Source organism: Delphinus delphis, chromosome 5 (genome assembly GCF_949987515.2).
Source record: "Delphinus delphis chromosome 5, mDelDel1.2, whole genome shotgun sequence".
In the NCBI taxonomy this organism is placed as follows: Eukaryota; Metazoa; Chordata; class Mammalia; order Artiodactyla; family Delphinidae; genus Delphinus; species Delphinus delphis.
In genome coordinates this window covers 19,502,301-19,521,426 of record NC_082687.1, presented here as the reverse complement: position 1 = coordinate 19,521,426, position 19,126 = coordinate 19,502,301, and the positions used below count along the sequence as shown (strand labels likewise).

At 33.6% G+C, this 19,126-nt stretch overlaps 1 protein-coding gene across 2 annotated transcripts in view; it reads right to left on the bottom strand.

The window, feature by feature from the left end:
* BANK1 (B cell scaffold protein with ankyrin repeats 1) overlaps positions 1-19,126 on the bottom strand; it is a 312,945-nt gene that overhangs the window by 190,607 nt on the left and 103,212 nt on the right. For both annotated transcript variants that reach the window (XM_060011625.1, XM_060011626.1), the window contains exon 6: positions 6,138-6,243. In XM_060011625.1, coding sequence (XP_059867608.1) covers positions 6,138-6,243 — 106 coding nt within the window. The remainder of the gene's footprint in view (positions 1-6,137; positions 6,244-19,126) is intronic.

The window sequence follows — 19,126 nt, the reverse complement described above, 5'->3', positions numbered from 1 at the left end:
TTTTTCCTATCATCTATTACTTCTCATGTCAGAATGTGAAATAATCTTCACCATTTCTTTTCTTTTGCATTGATTTCTTCATTGCCCCAATTTTCTTCTCCAGTGGTTTAAAATGAAAACTAGAAAGGTCCATACAACTTCATGCATTGTGAAATTCATATTTTGGGAAGACACTGAAAAATTTTTTTTGTAAAATATCCTTGATAATTGCTTCCATCTGTTCCTAATTTTCTTTTCAGGGAATGAGATTAGTAATTCCTCATTTTCAAAAACTTTTCTTTGCATGTAGAACAATGCTACATTTAGAAGATTCCTGGCTCAATCCCATAGGTATCAAGAAAAGGAGTAGTCACAAATAATTTTAAAATAATAGTTTTGACGTTAACAAACCATGAAATAAACAGAAATAAATCTAACAATGGTTTTTAAGAATTTCAAAAAATATTTTTTTTGGAAAGACGTAAAAACACCCAAATAAATATCATGCTTACGACAGAGAGAGTTAAGTATAGTAAAAATGACAGTTTTTACTAAATTAATCTACAATGTTCTTTCAATTTTATTAGAGTATTTCATGGAATTTGACAAACTGATCCTAAATATAGGACAACTAAAAGACAACTAAACTTTAGGGCAACTAAAGGAATAAGGAGAGCAAAAATAATTTCAAGAATGAGGTGGGGATCAGCTCTGATACCAAGTTTTATGATGAATTTAATGATATGCTTCATAATATAACATATAAATTAAAAGACAAGCTATCAATTAAATAGACATTTGCAATGTATAAAACTGACAAATGTTACTATCCAGAATATATACATGTATATATATATGATACATATATATGATACATATATGTATGATATATATATGTATCATATATATATATATGTTATATATATGAAGAGAGAGAGAGAGAGAGAAATCTCCCAAAATTCGGTAAGAAAAAAATAACCAACATAAATAAATGAAGACTATTAAATGTAAATTCACTGAGGAAAAATGAAATATAAATAAACAGAAGAAAAATGCTCAACTATATCTGTAATGACAATGTCAATTAAAAAGTGAGATACCACTTCCCACCTGTTAGATTGCAAAAAATATATTTAACTCACAGTTCTTAACATAGAAAAGATGTGGAACAATGGCACAATACTGCTGGTAGAATTATTTATAAATTAGTAAAAGTATTTTCCACAGAAATTTGAAAATATCTAGCACTACAGAATAAGTACATACCTGTTTAACTCAGAAATTCTATTGGTAATTGTATCTCCTGAGGAATTATAACATATATGCATAGGAATTCATATGCAAGAATGTTCATCATAGAATTAATTGCAACAATAAAACACTTGAAAACTTTATTACCCATTAATAATAGGGTAATAATGGAGAACAGATACATACTGTGGTATAGTCAAACAATTCAATGCTATAGAATATTTCAAATGAATGACCTAGATCTACATAAAGATATGTATAAATATAAAAATATTAATACTGGGCAAAAATAGTACATTGAAGAAAAAGTATGATTATCATTTACACAAAATCTACAAAATTGCACATGACTGTATTAAGGAAACAAATGTATGTAGTAAAAGAATGAAGAACTGCAAGGGAATGGTCATCAATAAGTTTAATTAAAGTAATGGTTACTTTTCAAGTGTATGGAATCACAAAGGGAAACAGAAATTTGACTATATCTGTAGAATTTTACTTCTTATAAAAAAAGATGTGAAGTAAACGTGACAAAATGTTAAGATTTGGCAATCCTAAATGATAGGTACAGGTGTTTTTTATATTATTTTCTGTATTTTTCTGCATGTTTAAATTATTTGATGATATAAAAAGAAACAACTCAGTGACATTCAGTTCTCCTCTACTCAGATAGCAAATGAGCTACTTTCTGTGAACCTAAAGATATTACAAGTCCAAGATAAATCCTAGGGCCACAGTGACTACTACATGTGTACTGAATATCCAGTTACATGCTCCTCATTTCACAGACATTTTAGGAGATAATATACTGAATTAACATTTCCACATGTCGCTGGTGATCATATGCTGTCCTGTTTCAGATTAAGATATTACTACTTTTTGTAAATGGTTAAACATTTTGACATGCTTTTCTAGAAACTGCCATGGGCTTTATTAAGCCATTCTCCTTTCTGGATGAAGGTACATGATCTGCCTCAAAGTAACCTAGTTTCCTTTTCCCCAGACTGCTACTTCTGGAGATTTAACCTGCAACTCCAGCCACTTTTAAAAACAAGCTATACTACTTTATTTTCCTATCAATAACAAGAGATTCTCAGCATTACCCAGCCTTTGAAAGGGTTCGGAAGAGAAGTTAGGGAAATTCACATACCTGCTGCAGTTTAAGACTTATAAGACTCTGGAATATGGCTTGAAACTCAGGATAGGGGAGAGCTACAGAAGGACTAAAGCAATTGTGTTAGTCCAGGTGTGCTGTTCTACCTCACCACTACACCAAGTCAAGTCATTCAACCTGATTTCCTGGTGGCTCAGACCATGTGTGTTTATACAGACAACTACAACCAGAATGGAAGCTGCTCACAGCGATACTCTTATTTTAAGGGATGCACTCTGGTATCTTCTATTCTAGTGTCTTATATATCAGAAACATTGTCTGTTATGATCTCCTATACTGATTTCACAAGCCCTGATGATTCACACACTAGAAAGTTGTTATGAATTATTTCTCTGACTGTTATGTTCAAAAGGCATGTATGATACATTGCACTAATATATCAAGTTCATTTGGAAACCTTTTATTATATTCAACTTCCAGGGAGAACTTTTTCAGTGGAAAATTCTTATCAATGGGAAATGGTATTTTTAATTCAATAATGAAGCATTACAGGGTAAGAGAACATTAAAGCAGATTTGATTTCCTGTGCACTTTCCATCTTATCTCTGCAACACTCCCACCCCCCTCAACTTTGCCTGACTAAGGGAAAAAAAAGTAAATGAGGAAGTTTATTGGCTAGACAGAAGTGAAAATGACCAAGACATAGTGGCACGGAATAGCAATTTACTTATTATAAATGAAGTTTATTATAATAAACTTCTATATATATAATTACTTATTATAAATATTTTTAAAGAACAATAGGTATCTGTGGGTAGTTCCATGTCTCCTCCTTAGGATAGGTCAATACTCAAGTATGCTCTGTCAGTTCCTTATGATTATTTCCCCTCACAGTGCCCTAACCTCCAATTTATTTCAGCTAAAATATAGAGTAATAAATAAATGTTTAATAAATGAAACATTTCACCAAATAATTGGAGAACTGTCTTCAGGGATAGACATTCAGAAATACACCCAATTCACTGTTTGCTGAATTTACCTCTCAGAATATCTCTAGTGGTGTTTCTAGAGAAGTTCTTCAATAACCTACCATTAATTCCACTTTATGTATAAAGGCTTCTCAAATCTCACCATCAATTCAACTTAAACATTATGAAAATATAGGTGCAAGGTCTTAAAGACCAGATTTTCTGAGGCTGACATTGATCCAAGATTATAGGGCCAAGGAGGCAAGCGAAACATGAGTTCAGCCATATTCATGTCTATCTTGCATATTTTATGTAATTTGTATTATGTTATTTTGCACTTCCACTACGAATTAGAACCTAATGTTATGTTATTTGCTTGTTATGGGTTTAATAGCATCTGTTATCTAGCGATACCCAGCAATATGGCTTCTGAATGAACTACCTAGATTATACTGAACTTTCCATTTTTAGCTTCTTTTTAAAAATGCAATTTCTTATAAAAATATTTTTTCAAATACAGAATAATCATTATATTCTAAGAATGGTTCAAAATTTTCATATGCTATTAACTTTCTAACCTTTGTAAAGAGAGAGTAATATGAAACCATTAGGGATCGATAAACTTGGCTGCCCACTGGAATCATCTGGGAAACTTTAAAAAGTACTGATAGCTGGAACCCACTCCCAGATTCTTCATTAATTTGGGGGGTGTGGCTTAGGCATGGGATATTCTTAAGGCTCTGCAGCTAATTATAATATGCACCAAGTTTGAGAACCACTGCTCTAAACCCTTGATACTCAGTGAAAGGTCTGAGGACTAGCGGCATCAGCTTTACCTTGAGGCTTGTTTTTTTAAAAAGCAGAAGCTTGACTGTACCCCATACCTATTGAATCAGATCCACATGATCAGGTGCTCCAATTGAACCAATCCAGAATTCCTTTTCTATAAAAATAAAGGGGGTTTCCCTGGTGGCGCAATGGTTGAGAGTCCGCCTGCCGATGCAGGGGACGTGGGTTTGTGCCCCGGTCCGGGAAGATCCCACATGCCGCGGAGCAGCTGGGCCCGTGAGCCATGGCCGCTGAGCCTGCGCGTCCGGAGCCTGTGCTCCGCAACGGGAGAGGCCGCGACAGTGAGAGGCCCGCGTACCGCAAAAAAAAAAAAAAAAAAAAAAAAATTAAAAATAAAGGACCAAGTCTATTCCATCCTTTCCAACTCTAAAATTCATATCCTACAACCTAAATGAGACACTGAGAAGCACTTTCAATCCCACCTTGAATTCTTTATCTATAAAATGAGAGACCACAGCCATCCTCTCCTCTCCAACCCCACAATTCTGGTTCCACAACCCTAAAAAAATATAATGCTGAGGGAGTTTGTAAAGTTGTGTAATAATTCCATCTTCATACCTTTGGATACACTTTCTCTTCCTTAGAATTCCTGTTTCCTTTCTCTTTTCTCACTGAGACACATAATTCAAGACCTAGGTAAAACCCCACCTCCTTTAGGAAGCATATCCTGAAGAAGAATCCAGCTTTTCTCTAAAATTCTTTTGTCAGTATAATGAATTTCATGAAGTGTAACACCTTGTTTCTTTCTATTATTACATATATATTATCTTGTTTCTCCAGTTAAATGATGAATGTCTTAAGTGAGAGATCATGTCATGTTCCTTTTCTAGCCCAACCTAATGTCTAACCTTTGTGGTGAATTGTGTTGTTAAAATGTATACGGGAAATTAAAATAAGTTTGCACTACTATCACAAATTATGTATTCAGAACTAGCCTACCATTGACCTTTCCCCATAATGTAACCTCACCATACATAATGCAGGTTCTAGCACATCTGGGTGAATCACCGTCGGCTGTGCCTAAGGCTCCTGTTCTTTTCTTCCCGCTTCCCTCAGGCCTGCCAGCCTGATGATAAAACTGCTTCAAATAGCACAGAAAATATACAGAAAAAAATCTCTGCTCATTAGTCCTACAGTACGCCTACAGGAGATCTCTAATATCCTTTTGCTCCATACCTGTCTTACTCACCATTACATCTCCATCATAGTGTTTGGCACATACTGGGCATATAAATGTATTATAAACAATGTGTCAACCAACTACGCGGGAACAAACTAATATAGAAAGTATGCTACTGAGCTTGTGCTAATATTGAGAAGTATGATTTTTTTATAGTATCTCCTATATATGCTTTTCCTTATATATATATATATATATATATATTTACATGATAAAAATAATATGTAGTCATTGTACAAAACACAGATAAAGCAAACTGAAAAAATGTAATCTCCGAAATTGCACAACCCAAACATAACTGTTAGCAGATGCATATCTGTCCAGACCATCAATTTATATATATGTATATATATACACATAGATATAAACATATGCTATTAAACATATGTACTTTTTAAAACAGAGGATCACACTCTATCTACTGCTGTACACCCTGCTTTTATTTGATTAAATATATATCAAAGCATCACTCCAGCCAGCAAATCAATTTATGATAAAATTTGTTTATGATGGTTGCATTAACAGATGCACCAAAATTTATTAGATCAGTTACCTATCTTTGGAAGTTATTTTGTAATTATAAATAATGCTATGATGAACAATTTTCATCACACATTATCCAAGTATTTCCTTATAATAAAAACCACTTCTCTCACCAGGGGATGGGAATTGTCAAAACATTTCATCAGCAATGCTATAATATTTATATTATAAATATTGCTATAGTATTTATTAAGTAGTTACATATACTGAAATGTGACAAACAGAATAATTGATGCATTTGGAAAATACTCACATTCTTTTTGAGGGTAGATTTCAGTTTCGAGTGATCGGAACTCATAACATGGTATCTCCTGTTTGAATGTTGATGTGAGAATATGATCAAGTTCATCAATGTCATTCTGTTTTCAAATGAAAAGGAAACTTTTTCTTAGTTCAGGTATATACAGAGAAACTCATCTTACTGTCATATAATAGAAAATTATTGACTGGAGTACATACTGAGTAATCTTTAATAATACATCTTTTTTTTAAAGAATAATACAAAACATTAGGGACTTGCCTAAAAGCCAATTATTAGAATAATAGAAGAACGGATGCAAGAAATAAGTCTTTGCTTTTGGATGAGTTAATTTACTTAAATACTCACTAATTTTAGAAGAGCACAACAGGTGGTCAATGATAACACTGAAATTTGTTTCAATAATAAATTCCGTTAAAATACATGTTACATTTTAATAAATGAAATAATAAAATGATGAGTCTGATTTTTCACCTTAAGGGTTAGCAATGGAATAGTCTTAAATAGATTATTTTATTTCTGTGTCAAAGTGAGGGAGAATATTCATCTTGGCCTATTTTTCCCCTTTAAATATAAAATAACTATATATCAACTTTATTTCCCTAATCTGAACATTTTGGGAGGAGCCATGTAGAATCCAAGTGTTCTATTACCAATGACATAACCTATTGCAAAGGCCACTGTTCTTCTGAACTGAGTTTTGTGAAGCAATGGCTGGGACCAAATCGACGTGTGACATAGTTGATTAAAGCTGAGGAAGTGGGCCAATCAACAAAGCCATGGGTGAAGAGAGAACTGTGGAACAAAAGTGTCCAATAAAGACGTTTGAAATGATTTCCAAATAAATTATACATATTGCCAATACGGAGTCACAGAAATTCAATGACTATTGAAAAAAAAAAAAGATGTTACTCTATTTCTTCATTTTTCAATAATCTGGGCACCTCAAATAATAAAGTGGTTCAGGCCTTTCTGGATTTTCTAAAAGTCCTACCTAGAAGTGGAGAGAAAGGATGAAAGTCTTTTTCTCAACCTATAGCTAAGTAATGCAAAGCAAAATCCAACATTAATTGACTTAATGCTATGAACTATGTGAAGCCCTTTGCTCCGGATCATTTATAAAAAAAAAAAAAAAAAGCAGATGGAGGGGAGATGAGACAACAAGCTCTGCCATCAAGACATTCAGTGGGGCTTCCCTGGTGGCGCAGTGGTTGAGAGTCCGCCTGCCGATGCAGGGGAACGGGTTCGTGCCCTGGTCCAGGAGGATCCCACGTTCCACGGAGCGGCTGGACCCGTGAGCCATGGCCGCTGAGCCTGCGCGTCTGGAGCCTGTGCTCCGCAACGGGAGAGGCCGCAGCGGTGAGAGGCCCGCATACAACAAAAAAAATAAAATAAAAAATAAAAAGACATTCAGGGACTTGTCATTGTTTTTCGGCAATGAACTGAGTTCTAGGTATTATTATACAAAATCTCTACAGGTCAGGTACAGGGCAGGCAAAAAGGGAAGTGGCTCAATTCCACAGAGGAAGAAACAGTCTCTGTGGAGGAGATGACCAAAGTTGAGATTGCTATGCAAATAAGGAGCTCTGGACTAAAGGCACAAATTGCATATAGTCAGGGAGGTGTCATGGAGCATGACCTGGTTAAGGATTTCAGGAATTTCCATAAGACTGCAGAAGAATGAGAGAGAGGAAGTGGGCATTTCAAAAAGTGCCTTGTATGTCTGACGAAAAGATTTTAATGCAACAAGGAGTTGTTTAAGGCCTACAATGCGTAACATGGATATGTTTGTTATGTGGATTAAATTAAGCTTATTTAAGTATCAGCATAACTATGACTGCTTATGTGGTTGAATATTGATATTGAGTGGGACCTATTCTGTAAATAATGTTGTGAAAACTTTATATTAATTATTACTCAGTCTTTTCAGGAAGCCTTTGATAGGAACAGTGGGGCAAAACATTACTGGCAATATATTTGCACATTCTTCACGCTAAAGCTCAAAAAGAATATGCTTTAGCTATAGGACTTGATAAAAGGAATTAAGAAATTATAAAAACCCTAACATTAGTTTATAAAGTTTCTTAAAAACTTGTGTCAATGGCCATGAGAGTTCTGCATAGGCTATTATCTTGTCCCTGACATTTTAAAATAGAGATAAATTTACTATTTCTTCCCCAAAGTGTACAAGATTTAATGAGTAGAGATTAGTGTGTCATAGAGTTACTACACTCTTGTATAAGTTAGGCATAAGATAACCTCAGGTTCCTTCAGCTCTGAAATTCTGAGACGTAGAGAATTCAAAAGAGCATGAGTTCCCAGGAGGAATCTTAGAAGTACAATTTCTCCCACAGAGGCACTACGACACTTTAATGTGAGAAATGCTACAGCTTATATCATTGAACTTTTAAAATGAAGTAGCAGCGTTCTTAGAATCAGAACAAAAGCTCTCACTATGCAGAAAAGGATATTTAATTAATTAAGAAAGAGTGCAGATACCCTTTAATATTCTAGCCTATGATAACTAGCTGAATCACTTCTGTTTTCAATTTCATAATCATGCTACTAGTATTATACCTGCATATAAATAAACTGTACAGAACACAAAACAAAGCTGTGAAAAATCACAGAAATGTTTACTAACATAATCCCAAAAAAATTTCTCCCCAGAAGATACCCTAACTAGAAAAACCTGATTTGAGTAGTTATGCTTCTTTTTAAATTTCAAAGATGAAAATAGGCATCATTTCTAAACACTGGCATCGAAATTGGAAAATGCCATAAATTTTTCTCTCCTTAAAATAAATTGTGCAACCCTAAGAATACTTGATGAGGTTGGCACAACTGTTCTCCAAGCAGAAAAATTAAAATGGAGTAGTTTAATATTTGTTCAGCAAAAATTCACAGCCAACCTAAGACATTAGTTATAAATGAGCAACTTGATACAAAAATAAGAGCAGAATAAAATGATAAAATTATATTGGCAATACTGTTTGGTTTTAGGAAAAATTAAATATATATAAATAATATAAACATATATACATAAGCATGCACACATAGATCTACATTTAACAAGAATATGAGAAAAAGAAAGCAGAAGAACTAATATATGAAATAGACAAAAAAATTAAATAGAATAATAATTACAAAATAATGAAGTAAACATATGACTTTTTCCAAGGGAATTTTTTCAGTGCTCTGTGATGGAATGTGGGATTGATGAATATACTTAAAAAGTAATTTGCATATATATTTATAGATCACAATTTTATTTGAATATGAAGATGTTATATACTTATTTCTATAAGTAACTTTATTATAATGAGTATTTCTTCCTAAAAGAGAAAAATACATAAAATATTTATTTTAAAAGATATTAGAATTATGGACTTTTACTTCTGGGAAGATGGAAGAGTTACACTTTCTCCTTTTCTTCTCCTTAAATACAATGGAAATGGTCAGATTTCAATAGGAAATCCATTATCATACAAGAAACAAGAATCAGAAAGATCTCTTAACTAAATGAAAAGAGACAATGAATAAATGCCAACACCAGATGAGAAGAATTTTGTAATTATCTGACAAAGATTTTAAAACAGCCATGATAAAAATGTTTCAACAAGCAATAACACTCATTCTTGAAATAAATAAAAAATAGAAGGTCTCAGCAAGGAAATAGAAAGCCTCAACAAGGAAATAGAAGGTATAAAAAACAACCAATTTGAAATTTTAGAACTGAAAAATGTAATAATCAAAATAAAACCTCAGTGGATGGGCTCAACAGCAGAATGGAAAGGATAGAGGAAAGAATCAGTAAACTTAAAGCTAGAACAATAAAAAATACTCAACTTGTACAACAGAGAGAAAATAGACTGAAAAAAAAATAGCGTGTGAGGTACTTGTGACAGTATAACAAAAAATTTAACATTCATGTAATTTAGAATCCCAGGAGGAGAGGAGAAAGAGGGTAGGGATGAAAAAGTGCACAAAGAAATAATGACTGAAGACATCCTGAATTTAGCAAGAGACAAACATATAGATTCAAGAAACTGAGCAAACCACAAACAGGTTAAACCCAAAGCATCACATGCTGAGAGACATCATAAGTTACTTCAACAATTAAGGACAAAGAAAAAAATTTGAAATAAGGGAGAGAGAAACAAAAACCTTACTTACAGGGTAAAAACAATTAGAAACACAGTAGTAACCATAGATGTAGGAAAGAAGAGGCACAGTATTTGTCAAGTGCTAAAAGAAAAAGAACACTCAACCAAAAGTCTTATGCCTAGCAAAAACATCCTTCAGTAATGAAGGGGAAATTAGGACATTCTCAGATGAAGGAAAACTTAAGAAATTTGTTGCCAGCAAATATACCCTAAAACAAGGAATAAACAAGTTCTCTAAACAGTAAGGGTATGATAAAAAAAAAAGAATCATGGAACAGGGGTAAGGAAGAAAGAACACAGTAAATTAAAAAAATAGGTAAATACAATAGGCTTTCCTTCTCCTCTTGAGTTTTCTAAATTATGTTTGGTGTTTGAAGCAAAAACTAGAATACTGTCTGATGTGGTTCTAAATGTATGTAGATGGAATATCTAAGGCATTTATATATCATAAATGGGGTAGGGGTAGAGGGAAAGAAAGGGAGATGAGATTTCAATATAGGTAGACTGTGATAAGTTATGAATATATAACACTGTCTAGAGCAACCACTAAAAGAGACGTGCAAAGAGATGTACTCAAAACACAAGAGATAAATCAAAATAGAAATCTTAAAAAAAATTTTAAGTAAAACACAGTAAGACAAGAAAAACCTTGGATAAATAAAAAGCAGAGAGCAAACTAAAACCAAAAAGTAAAATGGCAGACTAAAGCCCTAACATACCAATTATTACATTAAATGTAAATGGTCTAAACATACCAATTAAGACAGTGATTTGTAGAGTGGACTAAAAACATGATCTAGTTACACGCACTCTTTAAGAAACTTACTTCAAATCACCAGTATGGACAGATATTGTGAAAGGATAAAAAAATATATATCATGGAATCATTATAAAGGAAAGCATGAGTAGCTATATTAATTTTAGGTAAAGTAAACATTGTAGCAAAGAAGATTACCAAAAACAGAAAGAGACATTACATACTGATAAAAGGATAAATCCACCAAGAAGACATAATAATCCTAAATGTGTATGCACCAAAGCTGCAAAAATATGTGAGGTAAAAACTGACAGAACTGATAGGAGAAATAGACAAATTTATAACTACAGTTGGAGACATAAATATATCTTTCAAAAATGGATAGAACAAATGGACAGAAAATTAGCACAAATATAGACAAACTCAATACACTATCATCTGATGATCTAACCAACAAGGAACTAAACAACATTTTTAGAACATTCCATCCAACAATAGCAGAATAGGCATTCTCTCCAAGTGCCTGTGGAACATAAAGGATGATAGAGCATCTCCTGGGATATAAACAAATCTCAACAAATTTAAAATAATTTAAATCATAAATGTTTTCTGACCACATGAAATCAAAGTAGAAATCCATAACATAAAGATAATGGGGAAGTCTCCAAACATTTGGAAGGCAAACAATACTTCTAAATAATCCAGAATCAAAGAATAAATCTCAAAGGAAATGAAAAAGTAGATTAAACTCAATGAAAGTGAAATATAACATATAAAAATTTGTGAAACACAGCTAAAGCAGGGCTGAGAGAAAATTTTATAGCACAAAATACATATATTAAAAAAGAGAAAAAATTCTCAAACCAATTATCTAGGCTTGCATTTCAAGAATCTAGAAAAATATTACAATAAATTCTAAGCAAGCAGAAAGAAGAAAATAATAAATACAGTGTAGAAATCGATTAACTTGAAAATATAAAAATAGAAAAAAATCAATGTAACGAAGAGTTGATTTTTTTGAAAGATCAATAAAATTGACAAACGTCCAGAAAGACTGACAAAGAAAAAGGAGAGAACATACAAATGACAAATATCATGAATGAAATAAGAGATACCACTAGAGACTCTGCAGACATCAAAAGGATAATAAAGGAGTACTATGAACAACTCCAAACACATAAATTCGACACAGATGAAATGGACAAATTCCTTGTACAAACGTACTACCAAATGCACGATCTCTCTCTATTATTTCTACAAGTTTCACAAATACATGTGAATCTAAAATTTCTAGTAATTAAAAGTTTAATTAAATACAAACAAACCAGAAAAAAACAGAAGATATTCATTACACAAAGCTGAATTCCTTGAGGTGAATAGCTGTTTACATAAGAGCACTCCTTCAAAGTTTTATTTGCTCTTTCTTGGATGAGGGGTGTGGACACCTTTTGAGCATGACAGCATTGAGAGACTGTCCTTAAAAGGATTTTAGAGCACTGTAATGTAAGCAGCTGGGAGATATTTAAGATGCATGGAGTGATGTGAAAGGGTGTATATCTTAGGTGTAGGATAAATGTATACAATGAAATAGACTCAAAGAATCTTAAGTAATAATAATAACTATCACATGTTAAGCACTTATAATGTATTAGGTTTTATATAGTTTATCTCCTATAACATTCCTGAATGGTAGATTTTTTAAATGCCTATTTTTTTAGATGTTATAATCACGGTACAAAAAATCAGTTACAGCCAAAATTGCAGAGCTAATAAGTAGATTTTTAACTTATGGCTTCACATTCTAAACACACTACGTTTCACAATACTACATTCCAGTCATGGAGGAAAGAATAAAATCTGAAATAGAATTTAAGTAAAATAAAGAATAAATTGTGGTCCCATGGTTTCAAAATGGACACTGTAGTTCCAAACATCATATTCATATTTAGCCAAAAGAGGGAGAAAAGGGGCACAGATGGAGGGAAAATGGGGAAGGTGGCTATTGTGAGCCACAGCTCTAAAGATGTTCCCTTGGTCTCATTGTCTAAAACTGTCTCACATGACCATCTCTAGCTGCATGGGTGGTTAAAAATGTTGTGAGAATCTGGCTTTCTCAGCTTCAATAGTAGAGTGAGGCAAGGAAAAGGACTTTTAAATATTGATGTTGGGTGAAGAAACCTATAGGGATGACCACAGAATACTAAGTTATTTTTTTAATCTGGTGGAGAAATACAATAATAGTAAAGAATCTTGATTAACAAGAGAAGTGATTTCAGTGAAATAACCACAGGAGGGTTGTGAAATGTTCGTAATAGGAGACAAAAATCCATCAAATAGCATTTTACTCTTTACCTTCAGGTATCTAAAAGGAAAGCCAATGGCTGAGCTAAAAACATCTTGGTTTTCTTATTATAATGAATTGCTATGCTTGTTTAAGTTTCACCAGTAAAAGAAAAATAAGAAAATAACTTCATTTGTTCCATTGTTCATAATGTGTGCTATGAAAGTGAGCCAAAATAGCCATTTAAAGGAGAATTTTATATATAGTTTACATAAACTATCTTAAACACAATTTTCTCCTACAGCTTGTAAAGAGAATGATAGGTCAGAGAGCAGAGCAAATACTTTCTAGGGTTATAAAAAGCCTTTCTTTTTTACTTTATGAGTATTCAACTCCAAGCAGTTAATGTAAAAGAATAATCTAAGTAAGTAAATTGGGCTAAGATAAAAGGGATATTTTCCTTTGTCAAATTAATTTTTCTAAGTTTTGAGTGAGTCAGTTCTTAGAATTTCAACATGTCTGTGACTACATTTGCAAAAATAAATGTAAGAATATAAAGCAATGCAATTTTACACTTCCTTCAAATAGTTTATATTTATTATTGATTAGGTGTTCATAGAGTTGTAGAATCTCTTTAAATAACTTGAAAGTAATTATAACAGGAAGAAAATATGTTTTGAGATCTGAGAAACCTGTGTTGACATGCCTGCTCAGGAATCATTAGCTGGGGACCTTAATAATACTTACCTGACAGAATTACTTAGGAGTTTAAATGAGTAAATATGTAAAATCTCCAGTAAATCTTAATTCCCTTTTCTTGGAATACTTTGATGTGAGCCCTCAGATATAACTCACGAAATGTAATCATTGTGATTTAGAAAAGTGCATATCTATTCATGAGGAGAATCACTCCCCAAACTAGCCTTTGAATGGACTGAACAAATAATTTAGTTTGTTTTTTCTTTCTAATTTTTTAAATTAAGTAACACATCTTTAAAACTAGTTAGAATGTAGGTTTTATATTGTAATACAGGGACGCAAAATGCCAGAGGCTTAAGAAAGATAGATGTCCATTTCTCTTTAACATAAAAATCTGGAATGAGGCAGTTCAGGGCTGATGTCATGGCTCCCTGATCACAGGATCCAGGCTCTATTTTGTTTTACTAGTAATACCATTTTCATGGTTCTGGATGGTTCATCCATCATTCCCTTGTTAGCACTGCAGCCAGACAAAGGAAAAAGTTAGTGAGAGGGAGAGCATGACTGCGCCCTTCTTTTAAGGACATGATCAGAAATTTGTACAAATCACTTCCACTGACATGCCATTGGCTATTAGTTAGTTATATGACTACACCTAGCTGCAAGGGAGTCAGAAAGTGCAATAATTACCTGGGTGGACACGTGCCCAGATAAAAATTATATCGCCATGTAAGAAAGGAAAAAGAAACACTAGGGAACAATTAGCAATTTCTGCCATCTCCATCAACAATGCAAAATGCATAAACATCATAATTATGCAAAGGCAATTGATAAAAGTTAAAAAAAAAAAAGAAAAACACTCTTCTAGACCACTGACTGAAGCTTGACTGTGCTGAAATTTTCAACTGGACCCCACCCGCACCCCCCTCAAAAAATGTCAAAAAGTCTCAAAAATTTAATGACTAAACTTGAACAGATTCTCTAATGGAGACATTTAATGACATTAATGATGAAACAAAGAAAGAAACAAACGAAAAGCAAAGCTTTTCTATGGCAGGCATTAGATAGAGCAACCATAAGAACTATGTCTTTTCTTACCCTTACCTCCCTCTAACACCTATTTTGTAACAACTTACTGCTAATATGTAATAAATTAAGGCAGTTTTAAAACAAATAGTGTACTAGCATATTCAAAGAAATATCTTTCAAAGAAGCCTTCTCTAAATGATGCAATGATTTTTTGAAAATTTTTGGAAATTATTCTTTTGGGTTGTTTTAGATGCTAGTTTCCAAGACAGACAACAGAAATAGTCTCATCGTTTTATATTTGTTTTTTTTTCCTTTGTTGTCCTTCCCTTCTTTGCCCAGCTCTTTCTACTTCAGTCAAAAGCAGCACTGCTTTATGCAATAGCTCAATAACCTTCTCCAAGAGGGCTGTGCCTATGTTATCAGGAAGCCAGTGGCTGTTGGAACAAGGGTCTCTGACAGATGGATCACTTGAGGTTGGGTGGGAAACTTAATGTGTGATATACTTTCACCCAACAAAATACGTATTGAGCAGCCAATGTGTCTGGCAGTGTTCTTGGTTCTGGACATGAAATGGGGAACTAAATAGATAGCATCTCTGCCCTTATTGACCTTGGAGTCTAATGAGAGGCAGATAATGAGAGGTAATTTGAGAAATATCACACACAGAGATGTCAAATTAGAATGTGATTGGTATTACAAAGAGATATGCAGGGAGAAGTATGGATCAGGGCAGGCTCCACTGAGGTAGAGATGCTGGGTTAAAACTTGGAGTTAGAATTAATTAGATGAAGATAGTGCTAGGGAAGGCGGACAGGAAGAGTGTTTCAGTTAGAGAGAGGAGCACATATAAAGGCCCTGGTGTAGGAGATTGGGAAGGAAAAGTTCAGGAAGTAAAGCAGACCAGCGTTCCTGGAATGCAGAGGTGAGGCAGAGGATTAAGATTAAGCTGGATGGAGAAAGAGGGGGGACAGTGACAGCAAGGCCATATTGTTCATGTTAAAGATTTTTAATCCATACAACAATTGGAATCTGTTGAAGTATTTGAGCAGGAGAATTACATGCTGAGGTCTTTCTTTTTAAAATAACCTCACAGACCAGGGACTTTAGGGTGTGTGCAAAAACCTACAGTAGGGGACCAGTTAGGAGGCTAGCCTAGCAGTATAGGCAAGAGGAAAATGTAGACTAAAGTGTCAGAACTGGAGAGATATGGAGAGAAGTGAGCAATATTTAGTAAGTAAAACTGATATGGCTTAGTAATTGATTGAATTTATAGGGCGAGAGAGTACAAGGTATGAGGAGACACTTGTGTTTCTGGCTTTTAAACTAGATTGATGATGATGCATTTCATGAGTTAGAGAACAGTGAGAGATGGGCTTAAAGGAAATCCACATTTTGAGTATACCTCATAGGTCAATGAGATAACCTGCAGAGGAAATGTCTATCAAAAAAAGAAGGGTATCTAAGAATCAAAACTGAATACATTTAAATTTTTATTTTCTAGATCTAGAAAGAAGAGATTGCAAAGGATATTGAAAAGGAAAGGTGAAGGATGTAGGAAGAAAACCAGGAACATATGTCTTCCTAGAAGCTAAGAAAAAAGATTATATCAAAAAAGTGAGTTTGGTCAATGGCGTTAATTGTGGCTGAAAAGTCAAGTTAAATTGAATGAAAAATTGTTCATTGGATTTGCTGGAAGGGACTTGAGCATAATTGACATATATTTGTTTGTGTGTTGCTATTTAATAAGGTTAATGACACTAAATGGCTGATCTCTGGAAACAAATAATAAATTCTCAGAAGTTGAATTTTACTTGTCAAAGATTTACTTTACTTCATTTCCTTTGTCTTGATACAGTTTAGTGTAGAAGCATATTTCATGAATGCTAAACACAATTTAGACTTCCCAAATTATATTCCACTTTATTTCTTTATCTTATTGTTGATACTATTTAGTAAAGAGACCCACAAGAATGCATAATGACTTTTAGAAAATGCAAACAAACACATTTTGCCACAAGGTTTTTTAGTTTTCTAATTTCCAAAGGGTTATTGATGATTTGGGGTTTGTTCCTATCTTCTTATGAGTGAGCACTGTTAACTGTGTTTTGTGCTTTGTTTTCAGGATTGTTTAAAAATATTCCTTATGGTTGAAGATCTGGATGCGCTAAAGAACTGTATAGTAAAAGCACAAGGCTGCTCTTGGATGGGGGTGGTTATATGTAGCACTCACACCAGCACACAGACATCCTCCGCAAAGGGCAGTCAAAGCCAGCCCCAGGGACAGGAAGAGAGGGAAATGTAAGGAGCAAGAGAGATGCTTCAGTTTGGAAGAACAAGAAATCATTAATAAAATACACTCTAAGCAGTAGCTAAACATAAATGAAAACATATGGGACCAATAACTATGAAAATGGACTGAGATGGCTTATAAGATAAGAATTGTAGAGAAACAACAGTATAGTTATGTCAATGGCTAAGTTAATGGCTATTTCTGCACTCAGAAATATTTATTTTTTTTCTCATAATAGCTGTTATATCCGCTGTTAAAGTTAACTAATTTATTTGTTTTTCTCTAAATAAATGGATGAGTGTACTACGTTGTGTGTTCCTGTTTGAGTCAATGATTTGTAACTGTGGTGAGTATAATCATTAAGTCTGAACTATCCCAATCAGGCATCGTTAACTGTTGCTTGACCTAGCATAAAAGAGACATAGCACAAAGGAAATGTTGCTTGTTTTATCAGTAAAATAAAGCTTCAATAGATTTGCCTTATTCTTATTGGTCCAATCTAATTAGGAGCACAAGCAATATGAAAAATGAATCCAGAAATAAATCTCTAGATTGCATTTTATTAGACTGTTTTTTGTCTGATTATAAATCTTTGATCAGAAATATAAAACAAGTTAAAAAACCAATCAAAGGTACATGAAACTCAAATCACTTTCTTCTTCTCTGGGGGAAGAATTAAGAGTAAGCAAAATAAAATGGAAATAAAGGCTACATGGAGAGCCCATGGATGCAAGTCAGTCCTCTCAACAAGAATGGTCATAATTCATAATCTAAGTAATTTTTTTCTCTTGGCTTACAATTATGGAATACTTGAGTTGGAAATGACCTTGGAGATTATATCCTCTAGCTTCTTCATTGTTCACATGAGGAAATTCCTTTAGCACTAAGGAAAGTGGGCTCTCATGAAGTGGCTGCTAACTCAATGAAAGAACCCTAGTCCTGTTCCTGCCCTATCCAGAACTATTTCTCTTATGCTGCACTGCCACTTTCCAGTAAGAAAAAGGAAAGATGATAAACAGCCTTTTGAAAGAGAGGTAAGATCTTAAGCATATTTGAGTAATAAACATTTCTTTAATATTCTAAAGAAAGGTAAGTCTGGATCTTACCTTTAACAGCTCTTTACAGCTGTGAAAAGTTGGTAATGAAGTATATTAACATGGAGTTCATGACTGAGGTAGGGTATGAAGAATCAAATTATAGCACAAATTTTTCATTTTTCTAGTATCATGAACCTCTGAGAGTTCCTTACTTTCATAAGCATCAGATTCAGTTATTCAATTTTATAAATAAATAACAGTGTATTTTAAAAGGACAGTTTTCATTTCTCTCTTATTTATATACCTATACTATAGTTTTTCACTTATTTTTTCAAATAGCACTGGAAAAAAAACAGCAATCACTGTTTTCCTATTTTTTACGCAATAATTATCAGTTGGGTCGTATATATCGGGAACGATAACTATGTGAAGAAACTGGGTACGCAAAGATGAAAAACACAATGCCCATGCCTTCTAGACGGGGCAGCAGGGAGCAAATGGCTTAACATGTTCTACTGATAAAAGAAGGAACAGTCCTGGATGGCTAGAACATAGGAACCATGGAGAGAGTTAAGGAGACAAGGAGGCATGCTATGGTAGGGAGTCAGTGTTGGAAAAGATTTATGACCCTGAAGCTTTGTGTGTCCATCAATCTTTAGAGCGAGGCAAGGACCTGAAAAAAAACTGCTGAAAGGCTGGGGAGTTCCCAGTATCTCTCAGTAGG